We start from the raw sequence: 25189 nt of genomic DNA on the forward strand, positions 1-25189 counted from the left end.
ACATTAATGATGTCATGACGAGGTCAGCATCTCATGACAGCCAACATATGGATCAGATAGCCTCCCATCTAGGTCATCTACGCACACAAATACACACAAACACACACAAACACACTCGTGAAATAATCCCTCCCATTTGGCCCACAACCACACCCATCATAAACCATAAAGACATCAGTCATTCTCCCAGAATCTGCATTACAGTGATGTTTCCTTTAGTAACTTGGAAAGAATGAGTCTGGAGAGCTCCACATTGACACGGTTCAGCTATGTGCTGCACATGACTGCTGGGAAAGCTGCCATCTAGGCTACTGTACACAGCATAGAGAAAATATGGTTGTCAAACAGAAGAGAGGAGGTCAGAAAGCCGGGGTGTCATAGACTTACTGCGAAGGGGTGCCCTCGCTGGCTCTCGCTCCCTTGGTCTCTCCCTGGGTGCCTCTCTGGGCGTCTCCCGCTCTCTCTCCATTAGCCTCTCGGTCTCTCCCTCTTTTTTCTCAACCGGAATGTAATACTCATAGTCAATGCCTGGGTTGTCCTTGTGGAAGATTATCTAAAGAGCAAAACGGAGCCAAGGAAGAGGGTGAAAAAAAATGCCTGAAAATCGCATTATTGATTCCCACAGAGAAATGTTCTTGTTACAGGTCAGAGGTCAGGATGAACTGGCAGGAGCTTGATATCATGCTCAAGAACCCACCCCCTACATAATCCTACAGTCTTATATATGAGATATAATCTAGTCAAGGTCATTTAGACTTAATCAGCAGGGGTCTCATTTCAAAAACATTTTGATCTGCTATACTTTGCAACTGATCCTGAGGGCCTTCAGTCACTGCTTTAGTTTGGCGGCGTCACATCTGCTTGCAGAGTGAAATTCATCTGGAAGTGCTAAGAGTCAAAATATGCTTTTTTTAAAAAAAACAACAACAAAACAAACTCTGACACCTAATTCCTAGAAGGATGATTTAGAGATGAACTGAAAAGTTCAGATTTAAATATATAGCTGCTGTATCACCATTAATACACCCACGTCATTTAACCTTTTGGTGTTTTATCTGTGTTAAACAAACAAGATCTAAATGTCTGAGTTTTAGGGGTGCGAGACATTTGATTTGGCTGCTTTTGAAAAGAGTCAGAGCTGTTTCCCCTAGCTTTCAGTCTCCGTGCTAGAGTATGCTTTGCTGTCTAGTTGCTCAGTTGGCTCTAGTTGGCTTTTCCTTAACCCCCTCATTCAAGAACACAGGATTCATTCACAAAATACTAAATTACCACCTGGGTCCTAAAGTCAAACAGCTGGCCTTGTGATGGAAAATCGAGTGCTGTCAGAGGCATTTCTGGGATTTTTTTTACAATGAGGTGGCAGGAAATATGAAGTTAAAAATGTAAGGTAAGTTTTCATGCTCATGTGCAGGGCCTTAATAAAGATGTGTTACATGGAAAGGGAGCTCTCTGTGACTGTAAAACATTTAATATTGAATAGCTATTTAACAAATGGTGAAACAAACATTTAGACCTATTACTTAGGTAAGTATTGCTTATTTAAATATAAGTATTATACAAAATTAAATGTATCGTATTATTGGATTACAATTACTGGATTATAATCAGTCATGCACTTACCTTAATTTTGGAAAAGCAGATGATTTAATGACTTTATTAATTCTGCGTAACATTATCTATAATAATATAGCACAATATAGAAAACATGGAGTGGTTTCAGTGCCACTCCATGGCCTCCCTTCGGACAGGTCCCTCAGTGCCTTACTGCCTAAGACACCACTGACTATTTTTTCCTAATATTGGAAGGTGTATTTAAAACAGGGATACAACCCGTGACTTAAAAAAAAGAGGACATTTGGGGCCTTTCTCCCCCTCTACTTGGAGTGCCCTTGTGAGTGGAGGAAAAAAAAAGTTCTTGGAGTGAGGCATTTTAGTTTGTGGTCTGTGTGTTAACTCAAATTTACAGGGTGTGCCAAAAAGTTGATTTATTTATATATTTATTTTGCAACACTGGCAAGGATTTAGAGGGAGCACATATTCTTAATCCATCTAACAAGCATGCAATGAGCTACACGGCATCACAGTGCCGCTGCCATGGTGACAGCGTTTTAATCTTTTTATATCTTACTTTTTGTATCCCGCTAAACCTTAAAAATGCTGGTGATTCTTGGGGAGATCAAACCAGAGCTATTTTCTTTACCTCCTCTGATCCTGATGTTACTGGATGTGAAGCTACACATGACTCCTGATCTTTAATAAGATTTTAGCCCGAGGTTAGCGCTGTTATTATTAAGCCTTGGATAGTTTCAGGTGGCTCAGGATAAGCTTTAGTATATCCTTCTTTATCCTGCCACAATACTAAAATAATTCCGTCTCCTTGGAGGATCTTGACACAGAGCAGAAGAACACAGCTTCGGGCACAAAACAGTGACATGAAGATATATTAGAGAAATATTCTGTACGTATACATGTTTCTCTGAGTAAATCGTAATTTTGTAGTGCTGGTTCATGTGTGCTTTCAGAACTTACATATAGCTGTAGCTGTGTCTTTGTGGGTCCTGGTGCCCAGAGGGACTCGCCCTTTGCTTCCTCCCCCTCCGCCTGTGCTCTAGGCCTGGTGTAGGTGAAGGTAGTGCCCCCTGCTTGATACTCCCCTGGGGGGTCCACAGCCCAACGTCCGTTCACCACGGAAGCTCCTGTTCCACTCCTCATGGCTGGAAAAAGGGAGGAGGGAGTGGGAATGTCAGAAGAACTGGGGTGAATTTTTCTTTTCTTATTAGGACCTTGTTTAGTCTGGTGACTTCTTAGAAAATCCCCCCATATGCTCAAACACATTCCCAAAAAAGACAAACACAGACCCTGGACTGCTGTGTGGTGAACAAACAGGAGGCTGACAAGAAACACACGCACACACAGAAATCTACACACTTGACTGATTCTTTATGAGCTCTAACAATGCTAGCTTAGAGTCTGTGAGACCACAAAAATCTCAGGTCTCAGTCAAAGCCAGCACACACACGATCACGGGCCAAATCTCATTCCCAAATCTGCACTATCCTCGCCAGTATTTCACTTTTACTGGAGCTGTAGGCCAGCATTATTCAAGAAACCCTAAACCGAATGTGTGCGTGTGCAACTCAGCTTACCCAGGTAGTTAGGGCTTGCTCGTCTCTCGGTGATGTTGATGAATGTGGCTCCGGGTGGGATGTCCAGGATCTTGTGGTAACCAAGAGGAACCGTGGTATTGTGGAAGCTTCCCGTCACCTTTCGACAGGATGTTTCCCGCCCACCACACACTCCACATTTGTCAATCACAGAGCCGGAGCCCAGCACCCCGTCACAGCCCTCCGTCTGACAGGAGAAGGAGTTGAAAAGATGTGAGTGATGGGTCGGACAATGAAGGAAATGTGGCTGGGAAACAATTGAGATGTTAGAGAAGGGGTGGGGATGGAGAAAAATGGGTCCAATCTTGTTGACATTTCGCATCCATTGCCAGTGTTTATTTCAACGTTGCTTATTTAAATTGGTAACTGATGCTCGCTAGATTCCTGCCAGGAGCAGAAGGGTGGAACGAGGGTAAAATCAGAGAGTGAGAGTGCAAATGAGAGAAAGAGGGAAAGATGCAAAGACAAGAGGCCCCGAGAAGGGCCGTAAAAAGAGCCTGACTCTGAATGCCAGTTTAAATCAGCTTCCAGACGTGAGACTGAGACAGCCAGATTCTGGGCTTTGTCAACCTCTTCGAGACAGGAGACACTTGGACTCAGACACGTGAAACAAGGAATCTCGCACACACATTTGAAACCACTCACCAGACATTGTCCTTCCACACACACATCATTGGTGCTAACATTGAAGCAGGGCGTCCCGTCTCTGACACGCTCTGACTGACGGACGTAGAAACGATAGCCAGCGGGTCTGCAGGTCAGCTCGCACTGCTTGTCTGCCCCAACTGTAACACAGAAACACAGGGCAGCAGGGTCACTAGACAGCATGTATGTTTTTCTTAACTCTGTGTGTGTGTGTGTGTGTGTGTGTGTGTGTGTGTGTGTGTGTGTGTGTGTGTGTGTGCGCAGAGTTTTTTTCTCTCTCTGACAACCACGGAGAAGAAACAGCTGGAAGGATGAACGTCTTTCCATGTGGTCAGGAAACTAAGGCCAGACCATGTAACCCCTGAGAGGGAGAGTGATCAGCTATTTCCCCGCTGTTCATGGCTGCACCTTCCCAGCGGATACATACGCAGAAAAGAGGTGTAATCTTAAACTTGAAAAAGGCAAGATTTATGAGTGCGACCCAAAGGATGCACGCAGCAGGGCGAAGTGTGCGTGGAAACACAGAGTCGAAGAACTGAAGAAAAAGGGCACCGCTTCAAGGTAAAAGAGAAAATGAAAGTCATTCAGTGCAGAGAGGATAGGGAAGATAAATAGTGTGGAGAATACAGAAAACTACACAGGGCAGAGTGGTAAAAGGAAAATGTGAAGAAAATAAGGAGCTTTTTTTGAAGAAAAAGAACTAATATATTTGAGGGCATGGCATGAGCACAACATCAGCAGACCGTCTTCAGTCCTCCATTTGTGCCTAAACATGATGCTTTTTCAGACTGCAGGGTGTGTAAGTAACCTGTATTTTATGAAAGACTCAGAGTTACTGTAATTCAGCATGTAAAACACCAAGGAATAAAACAGTCACCCACAACCAAACTCCAGACAAAGTTAGTTGCTGGTTTCCTCAAATGTATGATGTAGCCTACAACTTCTCATCATAGTCCCAGGAGAAAGAGTATGGGTCTGTTTCCCAAAAGGTTAAGATCTTCATTTAAAATGAAGAGCAAGACACAGAGGAAGGGCTGGTGATTGGGTCCACTGTTTGGCAGTTTATTTAAGAAGAAGCTGTAGGGGTATGTGAATGTACAGGCCTGTGATCATGTTTGTTTGAAACAGGGCTAATGACATGAGCTCACTCCATGAGAAGAAGAGGTAGCTGAAGAGAGGAGGGAGGGGCTCGGGGTTAAAGGGGAAAATTCTCGTCTTCTGAAACTGTAAAAACCATTAAATCCTGTACATATATGAACACCGTGCCACTTTGCCTGGAGCAGTCAAAACAGCATACAGATAAATAATTTTCTTCTTAAAAGAATTTTCAAAAGCCTGCGTTAATCTTATGATGCAACCAAATGTTGTTTGTGATAATACAGCAGTGCTGCGAAATGGTTACACTGTTGCAGAATGGAAAAATTTCCACTCCAAGTCATGACATCAGCAGAAAGTAAACCGAGCTTTCCATCACCTTCGAAGTCATGAGGTTCATAGGAGATAACGGAGAACAAAGGGTAAAGGTCAAATACCAACGCCCTGCTTTCACCTTGTGAGGATTCAAAGAGTGTCGTATGACACACATTCAAAGGAAATCCATATGCTTTCAGGGTCCTCAAATCTCTCAGAGTACCACATTGCTCAGCCAGGTGTCACACAAGCAGGAAACTAAGCTATCTTGTGCTGGGATCAAAGCAGCTGCGACACCGTACACCAGATCACTCAAAAGTGACTTAAAAAGCATTAAACTGAAAAAGAATGTGTGACAAATGTGTGATAACTGGGGTTGAGGGAACGGCCACGTGGCCCTCTTACCTCTACCATCGTTTACTCAGTCCCGATGGCCCAGAGAGCAGCTATCTTTAAACTCAACCTTTAATGTCAGCTGCACACCTGTACAGTTTCATGACTGCATCTGGCACGACTGCAAGGCCATCGAGTTCAGAAAGGACAAACACCTGCCGAAGTACTCAAAACCTTCGTGGTAGTTCCTGTTAAAGGAACCAAGGCTCCGGGATCACATTTTGCAATGATCACTGCACAGACTGAGAGAAACATGGGGTGAAAACCATATCACAGATGAGAAGTCGTTAAAAATATTAATGAATAACCTCCACTTGGAAGATAAGGGCAAGTTAAAGTAGACTGTTAAAATGTCATTTCAAGCTTGGGCTGACGTACAGATCGAGATCTGTGGTTTTTATGTTTCCACAAAGGGAACACATATTTCCAGCATTAAGGAGTGAATTTCCTCTCGCTAAGTGGGTGGAAGTGGTGAGGAGGGCATTAAAGCAAAACAGTTGATCTAGACTTGATGTTTTAACAGTTTTATACAGACACAAGGCAGGAGATTGCGCATAAGTTTGCTTATAAATACACTGTGATACTGTAGCAGCAGTCCTTCAACACAGGTAAACATGGAGTTCGAGGAATTTAAACAATTTTTCAAGGGACTAAAGATGAAGAGACTAAACAGCAACAGATTTAGCGATGAAGGGACACAGCAGAGTTTTCAGAGAAACTGTATTAATTCTCAGTGAAAACAGGACAAAATAAAACACTTTATCATGTACAAAAATATGTCATCGTGTCCCAAGATGGATCCCTGTTGGAAATCGAGAGAGGGGCAGGCCTAAGACCACATGATGGAGGACATCATGTGGTCTTAGGCAGAGTTGGAGGAGATGCTTCAAGTGGGGAAAACTTATTACAGACATATGTCGCATTGAGGACAATGTGATCTAGACTAGATGAATGGAAACTATCTAATGCCAATGGGAAAAAAGCTTATTTATAACCAGCCATTAACAAATATTCAAACCAGCACATTTGAAAAATAGATGAATAGTATAATATAGTTCTTATATATTATATAAATAAGAAGTATACTACTGTATATTATATACTTTTCATTCCTGGAACTAATTTCTTAAGGCTAGCCTTTAATTGTCTTGCTGTAATTGTAATTTATTCTGATTTCAATATATCAGAAAAGTTTGCTGTTGACATAAGGTGGTAGAAAAAAAATCAAATTGCATCAAACTGCGCAAAACCGTCCTTTTTTCAGCCTCGGTGTGCCCCTTGTTTACCATCTGATGACTGCAGAGAGATATGAGAAGATATATGGTACATATTTAGAAAGAATGAGAGAGAGAGAAAGAGATGGAAAAAGAGAGGCAGCGTTCCCACCCTCTCTCCCTCCACCCTCATTCTCTCCATCTCTCTGTCATAGTTATCTTTGAGAGATTAGACTGGAGACAGTGACAGAAAAGAGAGGGGGAGCTAAAAGCGGGATACGTGTCGCCACACATGCTCTCTCTGCCTTCCTCATCACCTCCCTCATTCTCCGTCTCCTTAAGCCACGCTCGAGCGCGTCTCAGCTCCAAACTGTCTTCTTTAAATTTAGCCTTTATCTTCCATTTGTTTCTTCCTACTCGTCTTTGCCTCTCATTCTCTTCCACTGTCGCTCTAACTCTCGCTCCCTGTCTGAGCTTAGTGTTCAGACAGTGGAATATATGGTGCCTAAATATACTTCCCCGCTATCGCTTCATCTAAACAAACTCCAACGGGGAGAGAGAAAGAGTGGGACAGGAAGAGAGGAGGCTGGGTGTGCACAGAGGGGATGAGGCCTGAAAAAAGGAAATATTCAAGTAAAACAACACCTGCACGTGCAGCGCTTACAAATCTATAGAATCGCTGCTAACCAGAGCCGAGCGTGTAGCAGGAAATTAGTCAGGGCCCATCGCTTGCGTGGCTTAGAACCACGGTGGCAGCTTTACTGTTTAAACGTACACTTCTAAACCCGAGGCCGCGCCACTCCGAAGAACAAACATAACAGAGCTCGTCACCTTGGAGGCGAAAACGTTCACAAGCTGACTGCACCGCGTAACATAAATACTGACTGGAAATGTATGCAGTGCTACAGAGCTTTAAACAGATGAGAGCAGCTGGAGAAAAATGACATGCAGCAGTCAGTGTTCAAACACACTCAAGCACTCCATCGCAGCCTCCAGCATGTTGATAGGAAGCCAGATATGAAAATCTGGGCTGTGGCCAATGGGACCGGACTGAAGTAAACAATGTGATAGAGTTTACTTAGCGGAGTGGGAAAGGATCATCTCCGGTGCTGATCGAGTGTGACGTCACCAGGCAACAGCATCTGCCCCCCAAAGCACAGCAGCATAGTGCAGCCAAAGCGTGGACTTTGGTGAGTGTTTTTGACTATTTTCCCATAAACTCCCCCCTACCAGAGGTTGCCCTTTTGTTCCCCCCCCCCTTATCCAGCCCTCTCCTCTTCTCAGCAGACCTCAAGGACACATCAGTTTAAAACAACCCAAAGTGAAGCAGAGGGCAAGGACGCACAGCAGCTCAATTCAGGATGCAGCGATATCTCTCCCCTCCCCCCCCCAATCCCATTTCACAAACGCACAGAAACCTGGTAGTGGGTAAAAGGAAAGCTCCCATGTGTTTATGCAGACAGTTTGACTCCAGCTGATACCCCGCCGATGACTTCTGGTGCAAACACACAGAATTAATCTGTAGATCCGCCTCAAACTTCCCGAAGTCTGACTGAAATCTTAAACAGCCTTCATGGCTGACATGTTGTATTCCCCTGGGAAACACAAGGCATTCAGCTGAAACACACTCTCTGACCTTTCCCTCAGGTAATGGGAAAAAATGATCTGAAGCCATCTATGGGCTTATTTTTTCTGGCTGCAAGTACAAGTAAGTATGCAAGTATGAGTGTTACAAATAACAGACAAAAACTCATAATTATCTTTTTAAACTATGCTCAGACAGTACGCTTTACTGTGTTACTTTTTCATTTCACACCGATCTAGGGTTTTTCCAACACTGCAATAGGTTCACTGAGGAGGATTTTTATCCATGCCCACCCGCTCCTGTCTGCGGGCCTTTCAAGAGGTTTATTGTTTCAAGAGAAAGTCAGAGCAAAAGCACTAAATTCATATTTTCTCAACAAAGTATACATTTATCAACATGCCAAGTGATGGGATCTGCACACCTTCCATGCATCCCATTGGTAAATGTCATACCTGCCATGCTATTTAATTCTTTTAGCCTGCCTACAGTTACGCTATATGGCCAAAAGCACTGGGCTGCCTACAAATTACACCTACAGGAGCTATTGAGGCATGGAAACCCATATAATTTCTGTGCTGATGTTAATGCCAGAGGAGGTTTGGAGCGCTGGAGTTACTGAGTCAGAGCACTGGTGACTTTTACACGCTCTACCCCTCAGCACTTTACGTGGTTTGCCCCTCTGCTGTGGTTTCTAAATGCTTTCGCTCTTCAATAATACCACTTACAGCTGATTATGGAATATCTGGGAGGGAAGAAATTTCACAAACTGGCTTGTGGTGAGGGTGGCATCCTATTACAATATCACACTCGCATCAAGTGAGCTCTTACGAAACAACCCGTTTCTTCACAGATGTTTGTAAAAGCAGACTGAGTAGCTAGGTGCTTGATTTTATACAGTTGTGGCAAGATTAGGGGCTGTCCATGTAGTGTACTTTAGAACCTGCAAGCCACCTTGCAAGCCACCTCCACCCCAGCTACGCACATGAAAGCATGGCGAGGTCCCAGAACAGAGATGGATCTCCAAATTTAAATGACCCCAGCTTGAAAAGAAGTTTCTTTTGGCCATAGGGGTCCTTGCTCAATCAAAAGTGCATGCAGCCTATTTTGATTCCACGGCTGCTCCACAGTATTCAGCAGCTCCATAAACAGTCGGTTTATGGAGCTTTAAGATTAAAAACAGCTTCCTGCTGCGACCAAAAACAAGAGTGATAACAGCAAACTTAAACAGGATGGAAAATCAAGATAGTGGGCTGGAAGTTGATAAAACACTCAGTGGGAGAACTCTTTGAACTGCTTTCATCTGCTCTATTAAATAATCTATTAACTGGAGCTACTTTAACTTTTACTGTATCGATCGCGTGTCGTGCTCCACTTTAATGAATAAACTCTACTGACTCGACGTTCTCAGCTGTGTGTGCTGTCTATATTTGGACTAGTGTGCTAACTGTGTATTTCTTTTTGACAAAATTTGTCATACTAATGTACTTGTGTGCAGGCCGGGTGGTGTTGCTGATCTACTGTTACTGGGTCTGTGCTTCCCCCAGTGTCTGTGTGGGTCGAAGGAGTTCATCCAGCTCATCCAGTAATCACAAGTGCAAAGACAGACGGACACACAAACACGAATGAGCAAACGCTTTCTCCCCTCCTGTTTCTGTTTTATCTGAGATCCATTAAGCTATTCATCTAGAGCACAAGCACTCTTGCCAATATGTTAATAGCACAAATACACACAGGCTCAAGCACATATTTCTAATTCTAATGACAAATACTGTTGATATCATCCCACAGCTGTGTTTCTCTCTTCTCTTTCCCTCCTCGATTCCCTCAGCTCCATGCAAGCAATATTCACCCTTCCTATTCGTTCAAATTCCTCAAATATCCGCTGAGCCTTTTCTCTTTCTTTGCCTCCAGCATTGGAAAACAAAGACAAGCTCCACTGCTGCGAACCTTTGCACACTTAACCAAAGAGTAAACAAACACACGGAGCTGCACACTTCTGTGTGAAGAAACAAAGACACGCACGCACACGCACGCAAGCCACGTTGTCTCCGTTTGCTCCCAGCGGTCATGTGACAAAACACTCGCATCCCATCACCTCTCACCTCCCTCTCCCCGTCCTTCTTTCTCCTTCTTTATCTCACCCAGTAGGAATCCGTGTGCTTAGTCAGAGTTGGGAGGAGAAACTTGGCAGGAGAGGAGGGGAGAAAGGGAGATGTTGGACAAATGAGAAGAAAAACAGAGGAGGGAAAGTGTTCGGTGCAAAGAATCAAAGCAGATTGGGTTCCAGTCATTCTCTGTTTCTATTGACTCTCACCACCCTCGAAGCTGCATGCAGATGTTGGCCTGCTCAAACGACAGAGAGCAGGGATTGCGGTGGGCTGGGCAAGCAGCGCAGGTCAGCCGGGACACACTCATACCAGAGACATATTTAACTCACTCAAACACACATTCCCCCCCCAACCCCGCCTCCCCCATCATACCATTTAATTCCCCCAATAAGCCTTTTATAACATTGAAGCACTGTGCAGCTCACCACTAAACTACCATGTGTGTTGACTCAGTTCTCACCCTCAGTGAAAGGTTCCCAGTTGTACAATCGACCTATGAACTCATTGGTGTTAAAGGCCGCACACTGCTCCGCCCTGGAGTCCAGCGCACCTCCTCGGCACACCTGCAGGACAGAAACACCAAAGCAGACGGAGAGAGAGAGAGGTAAAACAATTAATGCCGCAAACTGAACTGATGTGAAAGACAACAGATTACACAGAGGGCTGTTTCTCTCCTAGTCCCTGGGGGAAGTAAGGGTGGAGTGAGGAAAAGTTGAGGACAAGCAGCTAATAAAGAAGGGAAGAATTAACTTGACATCACAGAGGTAAGCACAAACACGCTATGCTGTTATGGAGAAAAACTCACACAAGCACTCCCCATGCTGCTTTGGCCAGTGTGCGAGAGTATAAGAACCATATGGAAATAATAGATTTTTTGGAAACGGCTGCTCACATAAATCCACCGTGGCTTTCGGTGCATGGCCACAGAATGTGAGTGACTGTGTGAGCACATGTACGAGTGTGTGTCTATGCTTGTGTGTAAGAACACATGTCAAGCTTGTGCTTGCTTAAGAAGGGTCCTTGTGGAGCCGTATAGTGGAAACAGTTTTTATCATACATGCACTTAAACGACAGCTGAGACATCAGGCAGACACAACTCTGCTGGTTTACGCTGCAGCGGCTATGACTCGCTGAGGTTTGCTGTAGTCCACACACAAGTGTTTTTAAGAAGAAAAACCATTAAATGCTGCGCTAATCAGGAAAAATATTTGGAGTCAAAAAGTAAATTCAAATATTTGTATTAGACTGTAGTTTCTTCTTCACTGTAGCACATTTATCATCTTTACTGCCTTACGAAAAGGGCCTCAGTCCATGGCTCACATTAGAAACCTGCCTGGTTAAAAATGGTTATACAGTAAATGCTCAGCCTTAGCTTGTCATAACTTTAAAATGCCACTAACTCATTGATTCAAGTTAATTAATAAGAAGTCAGTTAGCCCTACTTAGAATTAAGACAATAAATAGGAGGAAGTAGCCACAATAAGTGCAATTACTCATTTCCAGACATAAAGATTGACGTAGCTTCCAGGTTGTCTTACAGCTGCAGTCTTTTTAATGACCAGCAGGGGGCGACTCCACTGGCTGCAAAAAGATTTCCAGTTGTATGGAAGTCTAAGGGATCATATAACTCTTCATCTCACTTGCTCTTTGGCTTCAATAAATAGTTTCCAGATGATTTTGGGAATTAAGCCACTGGTTTAAAGTTGTGCTCGATATGACAAAAAGCTCATTTTTAAAATTATGATTCCCACTGTAGTCAAAAAGGAGGAGAGTTTGCTTTGCTATCAATCCATCCGTTTTCTGCTGCTTATCCGGGTCTGGGTCTTGGAGGGAGCAACCTAAGCAGAGATGCCCAGACCTCCCTCTTGCTGCCAGCTCCTCCAGCTCATCCTGTGGGGGGAGCCAAAGGCATTCCCGAGCAGGCTGAGATAATCTCTCCAGTGTGCCCTGGGTCTACAATAGGGTTACTTCCTGGTAGAACATACCTGAAACACCTAAATTAGGAAGTGTCCAGGAGGTATCCTAGTCAGATGACCAAACAACCTCAACTGGCTCCTTCAAATGGAGGAGTAGCCGCTCTCCTCTGAGCCTCTCCCCGAGCTCCTTACCTTATCTCTACAGGAGAGCCCACACAGCCTTCGGAAGAAGCTAATTTCCACCATTTGTATCCACAATCTCATTCTGTAGGTCATTACTCACGTCTTGTGGCCATAGGTGAGGGTTGGAATGTAGATACTTAGACCCCTGCACTTGGGGCAACTCACGGAGTTGCAACTGAAACCTTTTCCAGCTGAGAACCAGACTTGGAGAGGTGGTTCTCATTCCTGCCGCTTCACACTTGGCTGAAAAACTGAGAGCGTAGACTCGCCACGTAATCCAGCCAAAAGAACCACATCATCCTCCAAAAGAGAGGTGATCCTGAGGCCACCAAACCAAAAAGCCCATGCCACTTGGCAGTGCCTTGAATCTCTGTCCATAAATGTTATGAACAGAATCAGCCTTTAAAGTGTGTTTGATAAGTTACTTGCCAGCAAGATCCATAATTTTAAGATGCCATGTAATGATTTCCTTTGAACACAGTCCTGTGATATTTTGTTTTAAAAAAATAATCCTTATCACTCTGCATTTATCAATAGTCCTTCAGAAAAGTGCTGTAAAAATGAAAAAAAAAAAAAAAACTACACCCTTTGCCTTTAAACGAGTGCCACTTGTCTTTGGTACACTTGCACAGCTTTTGAAGGTATTTGGTGAGTGTGTTAAAGTTGGAGAGCTCACAATCCCAGACTGACCGCATCACGCTGAGACCAGGGCTCAGTGAGGGCCAGACCATCTGCTACAGAACAAATTTTTCTTGTTTTTGCTGAAGATAGCTCTGTGTTTGGCATCACTGTCCCGTTGGAGAATAAATCAATGACCACAGATACCATCAACATCTAAAAGACGTGCAGGGCAGTGCATTTAGTCAGTAATATCTCTCTGCTTTTACTCGTACTCGTACACTGTTTTCATTTTTAGTTAAATAACAGGTTTTAAAACTCCCACCAGCTTCATCAGGTGTCACTTCTGTGGTAAACCACAATCACCCTGCCCGAGGAGTGTGCACACACACACACACACACACACACACACACACACACACACACACACACACACACACACACACACACGAAGCTCTCAGATTTCCTTGGAACTCTAATCTCTGTCAGCTCTGCAATCTTCTTGTCTTTCATTTCTTACTTTCTTTGATTCGTTCCTCTTTTTCTTTCTTGTATTTTTTTTTCTGAACCTCTCGTCACGCACACAGCTGTCACAAACAGCTGGAAAGTTCCTAGCAGCTCGTCTGGGGAGAGCGAATACTAAGGTTCAGACTCACACACAGAGCAACATTTCCCACGTGAACCATCTTCTGCGACAAAGTGTAAAAGATTCTCATGGATAAACCATCAAAGCATGCACTCTCTGATGCTGAACCCCCCCCCCCCATCTGCGATGTCTCGTATTTCCCCTCTGTCAAAGTGTGAAACCAGCTCATGAAACTTTATGTGGTACGGCTTACCGCATGTCCTCGCTGCTCAAAAAACAGACTTAACCTGGCAGAATTTATGGGTGATATGATACACATTTGGTTAAGGCCGCTTATAAAGGAATGTGTCGAGCCACAGCCACTGAATTTAGAACCAAATACGGGCTCCTTAAAGGTCAGCGCACGTATGCGACCTTATGTTTTCAGGGGACCGTGCAAATCTGCCCAGATTTGTGTGTGAAACACGGTTGGTTCTGGTTGTAAATATTTCTGCTGCACATAAACAAGCAGAGCCCTGGTTTAAACTGGATATGCTCCATGTCGCAGGGCATATGTGTTCGCCTGCAAACATTAAACGGACAACAGCCCCATAAACAAACACACATGTGCACAGGGTGTAGTGTGCAGACGTGGGATGCTACAGTACAGAAAAAAAGGGAAAAGGAATGTAAAAAGAAAGAATGTAAGACGGTAGGAGTGGATTCTGCTCTAAAAAAAAGAAGTCTAGGGTGTGTAAGGATGTCAGCAAAGACAATGGACCGAACGGAGAGGGGAGGAAAGCGGAGACGGTTGGAGGGGAAAAGCAGAAGAGAGAAGGCGACGTGCTCTCTGGTGTTTCATGGTTCTGGAGGATAATTTGTGTGTAATTGTAAGGAGTGGTATACTGTGAGCACAGGGCGAGGGGCGAATCTCCTCATAAGGGATGGAGGGGGGAAAAGGAGGTTATTAAATGGGCCAACAAGGCAAAAACACTTTCAAGATAAGGAATGATAGATGGAGAGATTCCCACACAGATCAGGTTAACCGGTGGGTTTGTGTAACACCTTGATTATCATCTGATTGCTTCTGTTTCTTTGCGTGTTTAATTTCCTTTGCAGATTACGGATCTCAGCAATTAACTTAAGAAATGCTGTGTTACAGAAATGAAGGCCAAAACCACTAATATGAGACTCAAATTCTACCAGAGTGGACTTTCCCACTCCCTCGCTGCTGAGTTTAATGAAATACTACCAAACATATCTGATAAAGTCAGAGCAGCTCAGAGAGCTGTAAACACAAAAGAAATGAGGCAAGAGATCAAAAAAAATGTCTGCGACTGAGCGACAGACTAGCGTATAGCAGCAGGTGAGAGTAAAGTGAATGCAGCTGGAGAAAGAGGGACAGTTAGTGTTTTTTGTACGGTAGCTGTGAAGGTTATAGATGTGTTTTACTGCCCAGGCTGGGGGGGAGATCTGTGCGCAGCATATATAAGAACATGTGGAGCAGACGGGGTGACGTCTTTGTTCTGCACACACTCACAAAAATGCCACACAAGCCAAAGCCTCGAATGTAAAACAAACACCCAGATTACACTAATGAGTTCTGCAGAGGAACAAAATATGGAACCTTTTGCTTTTAGCCAGCTCGCGATATTTTGTAAAAGAAATGCGATTATGAAAACCACAATTCATTTAGTTCAGAAAGTTAAGATTACTTATACGCATTCTTAGGCAGAGGAACGCAACTTTAATTAACACGTCAACAACGAACCTGGAAGCTGAACACCGGCCAGAAGACATTAAATGCTGCAGGAGTCTCGGTCAATATTTTCTGAGCCACAGAAACACATCACACATTCACAACAGCCGAAGCCTTAACACAACACAGCTGAAACACACACTTACCACGGCAACGTGACTTAATCAATGATTTCATCTTTGAATACTTTGTTGCCTGTAAATGGATTGAATGAGCTGCAAAAACAAACTCTGTAGCTACATTCTCGGATTTCACTGAAACATCTCAAAAGGTTATATTTATTTATCTGCAACTACCCTTACACATGTTTTATTTGTAATGTGTCGTTTCATTGTGTGGCTGTCGGTATCGGTTTGTGTGTGTGATTTCTGTACACCCGCCTCTCTTGAAAAAGAGATCTCAGTCTGTTCAAACAAAGGATTTAAATAATAATAATGCTCATTATCATCATCATAGTCATCATTAACAGTCCCTGGAGCATTTGTGCTCAACTTTCCATACTCGGCACGCATTTGTTAAAGGAAAGTAGCACAAAAATACAGAAAACTCTGTGTATCCAAGTTAAAATTAGAAGTTTTAGAAAAGCAAAACGTGATGTTTAATTTTAAGTGAGGATGTTGTTTAGGAATTAAGGTTTAAGGAGCCCAACTGATCGTTCATGAATAGGTGGTGGTGGTAGTTGGGGGTTGTGGGAAGATTGTCTGGCACCGTCCTGACCAACGCCATTGGACTATAGTACTGTTAACCCTACACTGGGCAGTTCCATTGGATAAAAGCTTGGACAGGACCATTAGGAATGTCACTTAGTAGATTTTCTATTTAGTACAGGTTTGAAGTACTTTTCCTTTAATTGGGTAATCTTTGCTGTGCTACTTTCTGCTATTACTTCAAATGTTGTATTTTCTTCTCTACAGCATTTATTTTAAACCTTATTTATTTGTCTTCTGTTTATTACTTTGCTAATCCAAATAATCCAAATCCTGCATTATTTTAGATCAACCTATCCATTAAGATACTATAGTACACTTATTGATATACTATAAAAGCTGGAACGTTTAAGTGATATACACATCAACGAATACACATAAATCAATAATTATGATCTGATTATATACTGCATATGAATCTAAAAAGTGTCATTCGGCATAAGGAGTATGTTTACTTTAGTCACTTTAAATGATTGAATTTCTTATTAAATATTCTGATCCTCGACACGTCACCCCAGTTCAAACAAATCCTGGAAACAGCCCTGTGACCAATGCTGGATCCAGATGCAGGTTTCTGGTGTATCAATATGAATGTTCATACTTTATTAAGTTGAAAAGGGTGTATATTAACTTTCCAATGTCTCTTTGTTTCCGTTATTTGTCTTTTAGTTGCTTTCACTTTCACTTTAAACGTTAATTTTCTCACATATCTTGATTTGGTTTTACTTTCTGTTTTTGTTCTTTTCCCTCTTTTGCAACTGTCTGACTTTAATTACTGCCTGTGCCTGTGTCTCACCTCTGTGTGTATATATAATATGTATAATATATATAATCCTTGGTCAGACTGTCTGTTCTCTGTGCCTTCTTCTTGCCCAGATAATTAGATGAAGTTGAAGGCTGGATAAATACCTCTAACACCTTTCACAGTTTTGTTATGTTTAAAGAAATGTTATACTGCTGCATAATGGACACGATATACTCTGACACTGACAAGTGACAGGTCGAAATCCACCAATAACACAGGCCAAACCGCAGCTTGGTCGGGATCTACCTTTAGCGCCATGCGTGTCTCAGCAGAGAAACCTCTGAAGACACACTCCTATCATCTTGCTCATTGCTCATTTATTCACCACTGAAGCCCACGCCTGCACAGCTGGCAAAATCGCCTGAATACAGGTTAAGGCTGGCCGGTCATTCCTCAAGCATGACTGCAGCACAATGCAGACAAAACAACTGACGGCCGGCCCCTGCAGCCATGAATCACCTCGCAGCACGACTAATCAGTCTCTGCGTGCATGCAAATCCGTGACATACGCTGACATATGTGTGTGTATAGGTTTGTCCCGAGTGATTAACATTCTGTGCCTAATCTTGTGACCGAGGCCGTGTGCCGCCTCTTTATAGGGAAGCTTTCAGCTATGACCTGGCGGGGCGGGGGGGTGTCATGAGTCCCCTAAAGGAAATACTTCTCACTAATCAAAAAACAGGCAACGAGTGAAGGCGGGAGAATGGCGAGAAACATTGATGCTGTCCTCGGGAGAAATGTGGGTTTGAGCAAAGAAAAGAAAAGAACACTGTGGCCACAAGATCAATAAACAAGTCCAAAGCTGTGCTCAAATGCCAGTTTCCATGCTTCACTTTCCATGTAGCAGCTCTACAAATCCACAACATATTTTTTAAACCAGAATGTTTTTAATACCTAGAAATCACCCTCACTTTCTTAATAACACCTGGACCTCAGAAAGAGAGAGAGACAGAGGCAGCAAGAGTCCAACCGTCTGAACCTGGAAATATTTGATCTCTCTGTGAATTCACCTCCGAGCTGCTGATGCTTAATTTCATTCATCTTTAAGAGCTGAGATGTCCCTGAGGGTGATGTAATATGGCATTTAGATTGTTTCTACTGGAACATCTTCTATATGACTTTGTAATATATATTTATGTCCTTGTTTTTATCTAATGAGCCTTTCAGCTTGAATTCCTTCAACATTTACTTGATTATCTTAACAAAGATGTAGATGGTGAGATTATTACAACTCTCTCTCTCTCAACTCTCGCTTTAGCTTTAAGTTTAGTTCTAGTTATCTGAGGACTGATGCTAAAAGTCATCTTGAGCATGCTGGGAGATGGAGGAGGCATCAGACAAAACTGCATTTCATTGGATGACCGTGCAAATAAGTGCGCAACCCAACAAATAACAACCTACATCGTTAATTAATATTGAAATTCTTGAAAGCATGCAGCCATCAGCCAAATTTGATCAAAAAAGGCTTTAAAAGTTTATTGATTTGCCCCCAAATAAAAGTTTTCTAAAGTTATATTTTTTTCTTTGGCAGTTGTACTTCTGTGGTTTTAATTCACAATTCTTCAGCTAACTAAACACAGACCGAAAGAGATCAAAGGAACATGAAAGTAATCAGGACGCAGTAGCTGTTAAAAGCAGGCGAAGCAGGCAGCACCTGCTTTTCTGTTGTTTTCTAGAAAAGCAGGTAGCTCTGCTTGCTAATGCACTAAAGCACATAAAGCTCAGATCCCTGTGAATGAGTCTGTGTGGTTTCATGCCACAACCCACCACATCTGGGCCCGTTTGTCACTTCCTGGGAACCGCAGTGAGCGTGGCAGGGCCAGCACACACTCATTAGAGCTGAGGAGTGTGGCCCCTCAGCTCTGTTAGTCATAATATATTTTCTGTTTAATACCACTTCTGTAATGACAGAGTGTGATTAGATCATCTGACTCGCTGCAGCAGCCTGAAAACAGGAGTGTGCTTGTCTTGATGGCCAGAACGCACAGTGCTGTGTCTGTGTCGAGTCTCGAAACACCCCTCATTTCTTTATATTTTGCTTCCAACGAACCAGACTACTTTTTTTTGGTGGTTTTGAGCGATAGTTTAGAAAATCTTTCCAAGTTCCCCATTTTCATTCCACTCCCTGTACCAGATCAGTTTCAGAGGATTTTTTTTAGTTTGTTAAGACACTTAACACTGACCTATGAATCATTCAACCATAAAAAAAGCCCCTAACTTAGGATGAACCAGTGTTGTGTTTACACATAACAAACAAAATGGGAAAGAACCATATTAAATTATATGTTTAGGGACTTTGTTTCCAGCAGCCTGTTAGAAAACCATCTTATTTGTTTCTATTTCTTTAATTGACAATACAAAAAAATGCAGTTTGACCAGAATAAAATTGTACTTATTTGTACAGCAAACAGAAGAACCTAGCTGAAAATTACTGGAAACTTATGGAGTGATTAATCTAAATTTGAAAAATCTGTGTTTCTAATCATCATAATATGTACAGAGGAGGTCAGGAGAGAGGGACGACAGCCGTCTATGAAAGGGCAGCATTTCTGCCAGTGCTGTTGGGGATCAGTACCAAAAGTATTCCAGGCATGTTTGTATATGTTGTAATAAATCAATACTATTTTGCATTTTCCTAGCAAATTGTAAAGAAATGAGGGGTGGTGCAAGACTTTTGCACAGTGCTGTGGAAGTGGGTCAGATATAGGAGTGAAATCAGTGAAATTTTAATACATAAAAGCATTATATGCATTATCTTTTGTGTTATTGTCTCATCAAGATGAAGAGTTCGGTTTGAGGAGGGTCATAAATAATGTTGCTTTAAGCCTGTGGTTCTCAAACTGTGGCTCTGTAACCGACGGGTGGGCACAGAACCACTGCAGGAGTTTTCTGATTTTACCTTAAATCTCACCTCAGAGCCTTTTGTTGGTGAGGACTGAAGTTTATCTTGGCTTCCAAATTGAGGAATACAGTAAAGGAAGAAACACTGGTTTAGGTCAATGACAAGAACAATAAATTAAGAGGAAACTGGATATAGAGAGAGGACACTAAACTAGGACTAATAAAACTGTGTTTTTTGGAAAGTGCGATGTGGATGTCCTGCCGGTCGTGACTATAAATGACATCATTGGGTCTGAGGATCGCTTCCTTGACTTTCTGGTGTAGAAGTATTCACTGTTAGTCATTCTACATAAATATTTACACTCATGTAAAGCACAGAAAGAGGAACCGAGACAAGATGGAGCACTTAGACGATCGCAGAAATTTATTAGAAAGACCTCGGACAGGAAGGGACAGGAGGTGTCTTTGTGATGCGTCTGCTTCTAACTCTTTTCCCCCTCTTCTTCTCAAATTTCACCTTCTCCTCTGCTCTTCCTCACACAGAATAACTTCTTCTCCTGTTACACACACACATGAACCCAAACTCTTTCTCTTACTCACACACACACACACACACACACACACACACACACACACACACACACACACACACACACACACACACACAATTTTCCATGAATCTGTTTCTTCCTTTGACACAAACTTCGTCTTCCAGCAGAACCTTTTTCTTCCTCTCCATCCAAGTCAATTGTTTTTCTTCAGTGAACCACGCCTCCTTCTACACCTCTGTCCCCATCCTTCCACACCAAAACACTCATTCATTTTCCATCTCTCTGTCTTCACCGCCTTGCTCCCTCCCCACCTTTTTACTTCCCTTGCCCTTTGGCTCGCCCTCCCACTACTATGGGCACATTTTCTAAAAACAGTACTCCCTTTCACTACTACTTAACTGCGTCACTTCCTTTACCACCCTCCCCTTATTCCCTCGCTGTGACACTTACGCACACATCTTGCACATCTGACCTTTGGCCCTTCTCGCTTCCTCTGTCCCTCTCTTGGTTCCCCATTTGCTTCACTGCAACAGCCAATCACACTTGCAATGTGCCTCAGGCACACCGTGTTTTGACAAACACACCTAATAGATAATAGGATGTGTCATTCTCCAGATCTGGCTCACTCCCTGAATTACAAACACACACATTATATATACAGTTCATACAAGCCTGGGCAAAGTCTTGCATTCAGCAGGACTTGAACCTATTTTTAAGACACATAAAACCAACAATCTACTGGAGCAGCAAGAGAGGCTGAAACAGAGGCTAATGTTGGGTAAATATGTAACCCAATGAGTCAGGCTCAGCCATCACAGGACTGCTATTAGCACTCTTGGCACACACAGGTCATGTATTCTGCCAGCTACTAAATCTGTTTTAAAATGGGGACGACTGAGCACTGAACAGGACACAGACAGAAGGAAAGAAAGATAGGGGGATAAAAGACAAGTGCAGAGAGGCTGCCAAATTATCTGCAGAGGGAAAAGTCAAGGGATTGTGAGTGCCAACGTGAGTGCCCCGTTCGAGTGTCTACTTCCACTCTGATGAGAGCAAGCTGTAGATGTGGACTGTGGGGGCAGGAGGGTGTAGGTGCGCATGTGAGTGTGGCGTTCATTGAGCCCAGTCTTATCACGTCCTCCTGCGCGCCCACTTAAGATAGACCTGCTGGAATAAATAACCCAGTCACATGTCACCCTGGGTATTTTTGCCGTGATTCGAGTGCTCAGTTTTGTTTAATCGTCTCTCCATCTGCAGAGGGAGAGGTTAGCTTTTACGCATGTATCTAAGGTTTAGTCCTCATATAATTCCAATCATTCTTTAAAGCAGCTGAAAAGCTAAGAAAACTGAACAATAGCTTTGGATACTTGTTGCCACGTGCACGAAAGCATTTTAATTTGATCCTCAGGTATCACACAGTGTCTATAAATCAGGTATTTTTATAAATGCCTGACTACAGTTAACACTTTTTGGCTACTGGAGCTGAAATATGTAAATTTCCATGTGCTGTCGCCCTCTCCAGAGACCAGATTTGACTGATTGATAGTTGAGAAATGGCAGCGATGGCTGAAGGTTGTGTGGAAGTCTGCTGTTAATTTACAGCAGCCATAGCAAGAGGTGGAAAACGTCTAAGCTTGCCAATTGTAATCCTACCAGGCTGAATGCAGCTGATGGCTGAAAATACTATCATATGTGCAGAGCCTTTGTGCTTTGAGTTATTTTCCCTTTTTAAACAAGTAAGGTCAGCTTGAAATGGCACCATAGATACACCTAATACCTGCTGTACTGCTCGGAAACTTTATCCGCAATATTCACTCTAAATCTCACAATTAATTGAGTGAAATCAAGTGCGGCGTTCTCGCCTGAGTGAAGCCTGATTTGCTGCAAGGTCGACCCCAGATTCTCACCTGTGCGTTGACAGTGAGTTGGCCCATCTGGCACGAGCAGCCCGACGGTGTCTCTGGCTCCTCTTCTTGGCAGCTCTCTGCTCAGATAAAGCTCTCACTGTGCTGCACTGATAGGTACGGAGCAGGTCGCAACCCCAATCATAAGACGGCAATCAATGCAGGGCCCGAGCCAGATGTGCATTTGCCCAGAGTAACACCCACAGTGTTTATACTCACATGTATGTGTGCTGTAAAGACATGCACATGTGCTTAATTTTCTTGTGTAGTTTCACTGGAGTAAATGTGTGTTCTGGTTGTATCCCAGAATACACAAATGGCATGGCGTAGCGGAAGCAGTAGGAGGCATTTTCCGTCTCAGTGCTCAGAGACAACCAGCTACTGTTGGAACTGGAGAAACTGGAGAATAGTCTACCTATCAAATATTCACTGCACGCATACGAAGCGAGCGCGACTGTAGACTGAATGATTGGGTGTGAAGCCGGTATATTAAGTGGAAAATTAATTGTGTGTTGAAGACTCACAGGGGAAGATTTGGACACAATCTTTAGGTCTTACCTGCGAGAAACACCTGCGGTACTCCTTCTCCGGCCCTGCGCATGTGTACGTGCGAGGAGCCCCACCTTCCCTGCCTGACTCCATCCCCAGGTGTGAGACGTGCGGGTGCTGTAAGGGGTAGATGCTTCCGGCAGGTGGAGCTTGGGGACTGAAGGCCGGGTGGAGCTCCCTGTCTCTGTGCACAGGGCTGCTGCGGTGGAGAGGTGGGGAAAAAGGTGAACCGGCTGCAGGGGAGTAGGGCCGCGACAGAGGAGGGACAGGTGGAGGTGGGGCAGTGACGGAGCTCCAGTCAAACCGTTGGCGGTTACTGAAGACAGACGGTAGCGAGGAACGTGATAAGGGACGAGAGGGTGGGACTTGCCCTCTGGCCCTCCCGTGCTGTGTATGGGTGTGAGAGGGTCGCAGCAGAGGGCGGATGGTGGGAACTGTGGGCACCTTCTCTGCGGCAGGTGTCTCAGAAATCTCCCGCTCTGCATTCTCCTCCTCCTGCCTGTCCCTTTCACCCCTCTCAGCCTCCTCTTCCTCTCCCCTGTTACTCTCTGTGATGTCCTCAGGAGCAGCCTGTTCGGGCGCTACTGTGGCATCTTCAGTGCCGTTCACAGTGTGACGAGCTTGGCGGTTTTGACGATGCAAAGGCAGAGAGAAGGGAACTCTGCCGTATCCAAACTGACCTGGACGGATGCTGGAAGACCTGAGGGTCAAAAAGAAAAGGCAGATGAAGAAGAGGAAGGAGAAGAGACAGAGAGGCAGAGTAAATTTATTATAAACGACACACAACCAGCAGCCTGTGGTGAGCGGGAAGGGTGATGCCTTGCCTGTCTGGATGACAAAAAACAGACGTAATGATGTAATAATACAGTAGATACCAGAAACAGAGCTGGGCAAGTTCCCAAAGCTTGAAACATAATAACAAACCCTGTAATGCTTAAACAATGTCAGCGGTTTAACTAATGGCACCTGAATGAAGCCTCAACATGTCAGTCGAACATTACTCTGAAAACAAACCGGCAGTTTCTTTCATCTTTGTAACATCACACCTTCCCTCACGCCCAGTGATCAATCTTTTCTTGTGTTTTTGTCCACGGTGATGCTGTTGTTCCCCATCCAAACAACCGAGTCCGTCTATTTATCCTAAACAAACCGCCGTTGCTACTGCCAGCGATGCAAAACTCACTTCCTTTGACATTTTCCTGGAAAAAGCGAACTCAAGAGTGCTGAGTAAGGCAAAATGTAAATGTTCTGTTTTTTGGGTTTTTTTGATACGTGCCATAACTGTGATGGAAAGAAGCTTACGTAGATTAGCATCCTTAAATTTGGACCTTGTTTTTCTTGACGTGGTGGTTTATAGGTCATCATCCTCAAGGTGTTTTGTTACGCTGTTACGTCACAACTGGGTGGGTTACAGGTGCAGTGGTGCACCCAAACTGTTGCTCTTTAAGTAAAATTAGCTGTGTTTTTTGGTCTTTTTCTTAAATCACTAACCTTCTTGTAGGTAAACCCTCCCGGCTGGTGGAGACCGACCTTCTGCTCCCCCCTCCTCCTGCTCTCAGTGCTCCAGGATTGGTTGGTCGCCTGATGACCCGTGCTGGCTGGTTGTAGCCGTGTGCTGGCGCACGGTAGGGAGATCTGAAAACAGGAGGCACGGGGTCTTGATTGTTTGAGGAGAATTCTGGCTGGTACAAAGGAGGTGATCGATTGGTTTGCGCTGGTATGGGAGGCCCTCCTCCTCCTTCAGCGGGTGTGTCCCGATAAAGAGGCAATCCTGGGTTTTGATTGGTGGAGACTGACGTAGAGCGATAAGGCAGGTGGTGCTGCCCAGGGTAACGAGGAGGATAATAGGGACGCACAGGTGAGACGGCAGGATCTCTGACGCCCCCGGGAAGATAACCTGCCCAGTTTGGTGGAGAGTGGGATAGTGGAGGGGCCTGCGGAGGAGATGGAGGTAAACACTTCCTGCTCCTCTGTGAGATGCCCACGCCACAGGTTTGAGAGCATTCTGACCACTCCCCCCATGTTGACCACACGCCCGCTGCAGGCTCAAACACCTGTCTGGACCTTCGACCTGCCACCTGAGACACAAACACACACAAGCTGTCAATAAAAAGCGGTGCCAAGATCAGACAGACATCTTAAAATCTCATTCAACAGAAGAAAATCCAAACAGGAGTATCAAAGAGAAACGATGATGATAATACTAATACTACTACTACTCAGAGGTGTGGACTCGAGTCACATGACTTGGACTCGAGTCAGACTCGAGTCA

At 43.9% G+C, this 25189-nt stretch overlaps 1 protein-coding gene across 1 annotated transcript in view; it reads right to left on the reverse strand.

Moving 5' to 3' along the window:
- The window catches only part of adamtsl4 (ADAMTS-like 4), a 37157-nt gene that overhangs the window by 5510 nt on the left and 6458 nt on the right, over positions 1–25189 (reverse strand). Inside the window, exons 3-9 of the mRNA XM_005732063.2 lie at positions 24409–24995; positions 22927–23617; positions 10980–11082; positions 3810–3949; positions 3147–3351; positions 2530–2714; positions 388–553 (exon numbers count right to left, since the gene is read on the reverse strand). Of these exons, the coding sequence (XP_005732120.1) occupies positions 388–553; positions 2530–2714; positions 3147–3351; positions 3810–3949; positions 10980–11082; positions 22927–23617; positions 24409–24995 (2077 nt within the window). The remainder of the gene's footprint in view (positions 1–387; positions 554–2529; positions 2715–3146; positions 3352–3809; positions 3950–10979; positions 11083–22926; positions 23618–24408; positions 24996–25189) is intronic.

The sequence above is a fragment of the Pundamilia nyererei genome, unplaced genomic scaffold (assembly GCF_000239375.1).
Source record: "Pundamilia nyererei isolate P.nyererei 1_Seehausen unplaced genomic scaffold, PunNye1.0 scaffold00045, whole genome shotgun sequence".
Lineage (NCBI taxonomy): Eukaryota > Metazoa > Chordata > Actinopteri > Cichliformes > Cichlidae > Pundamilia > Pundamilia nyererei.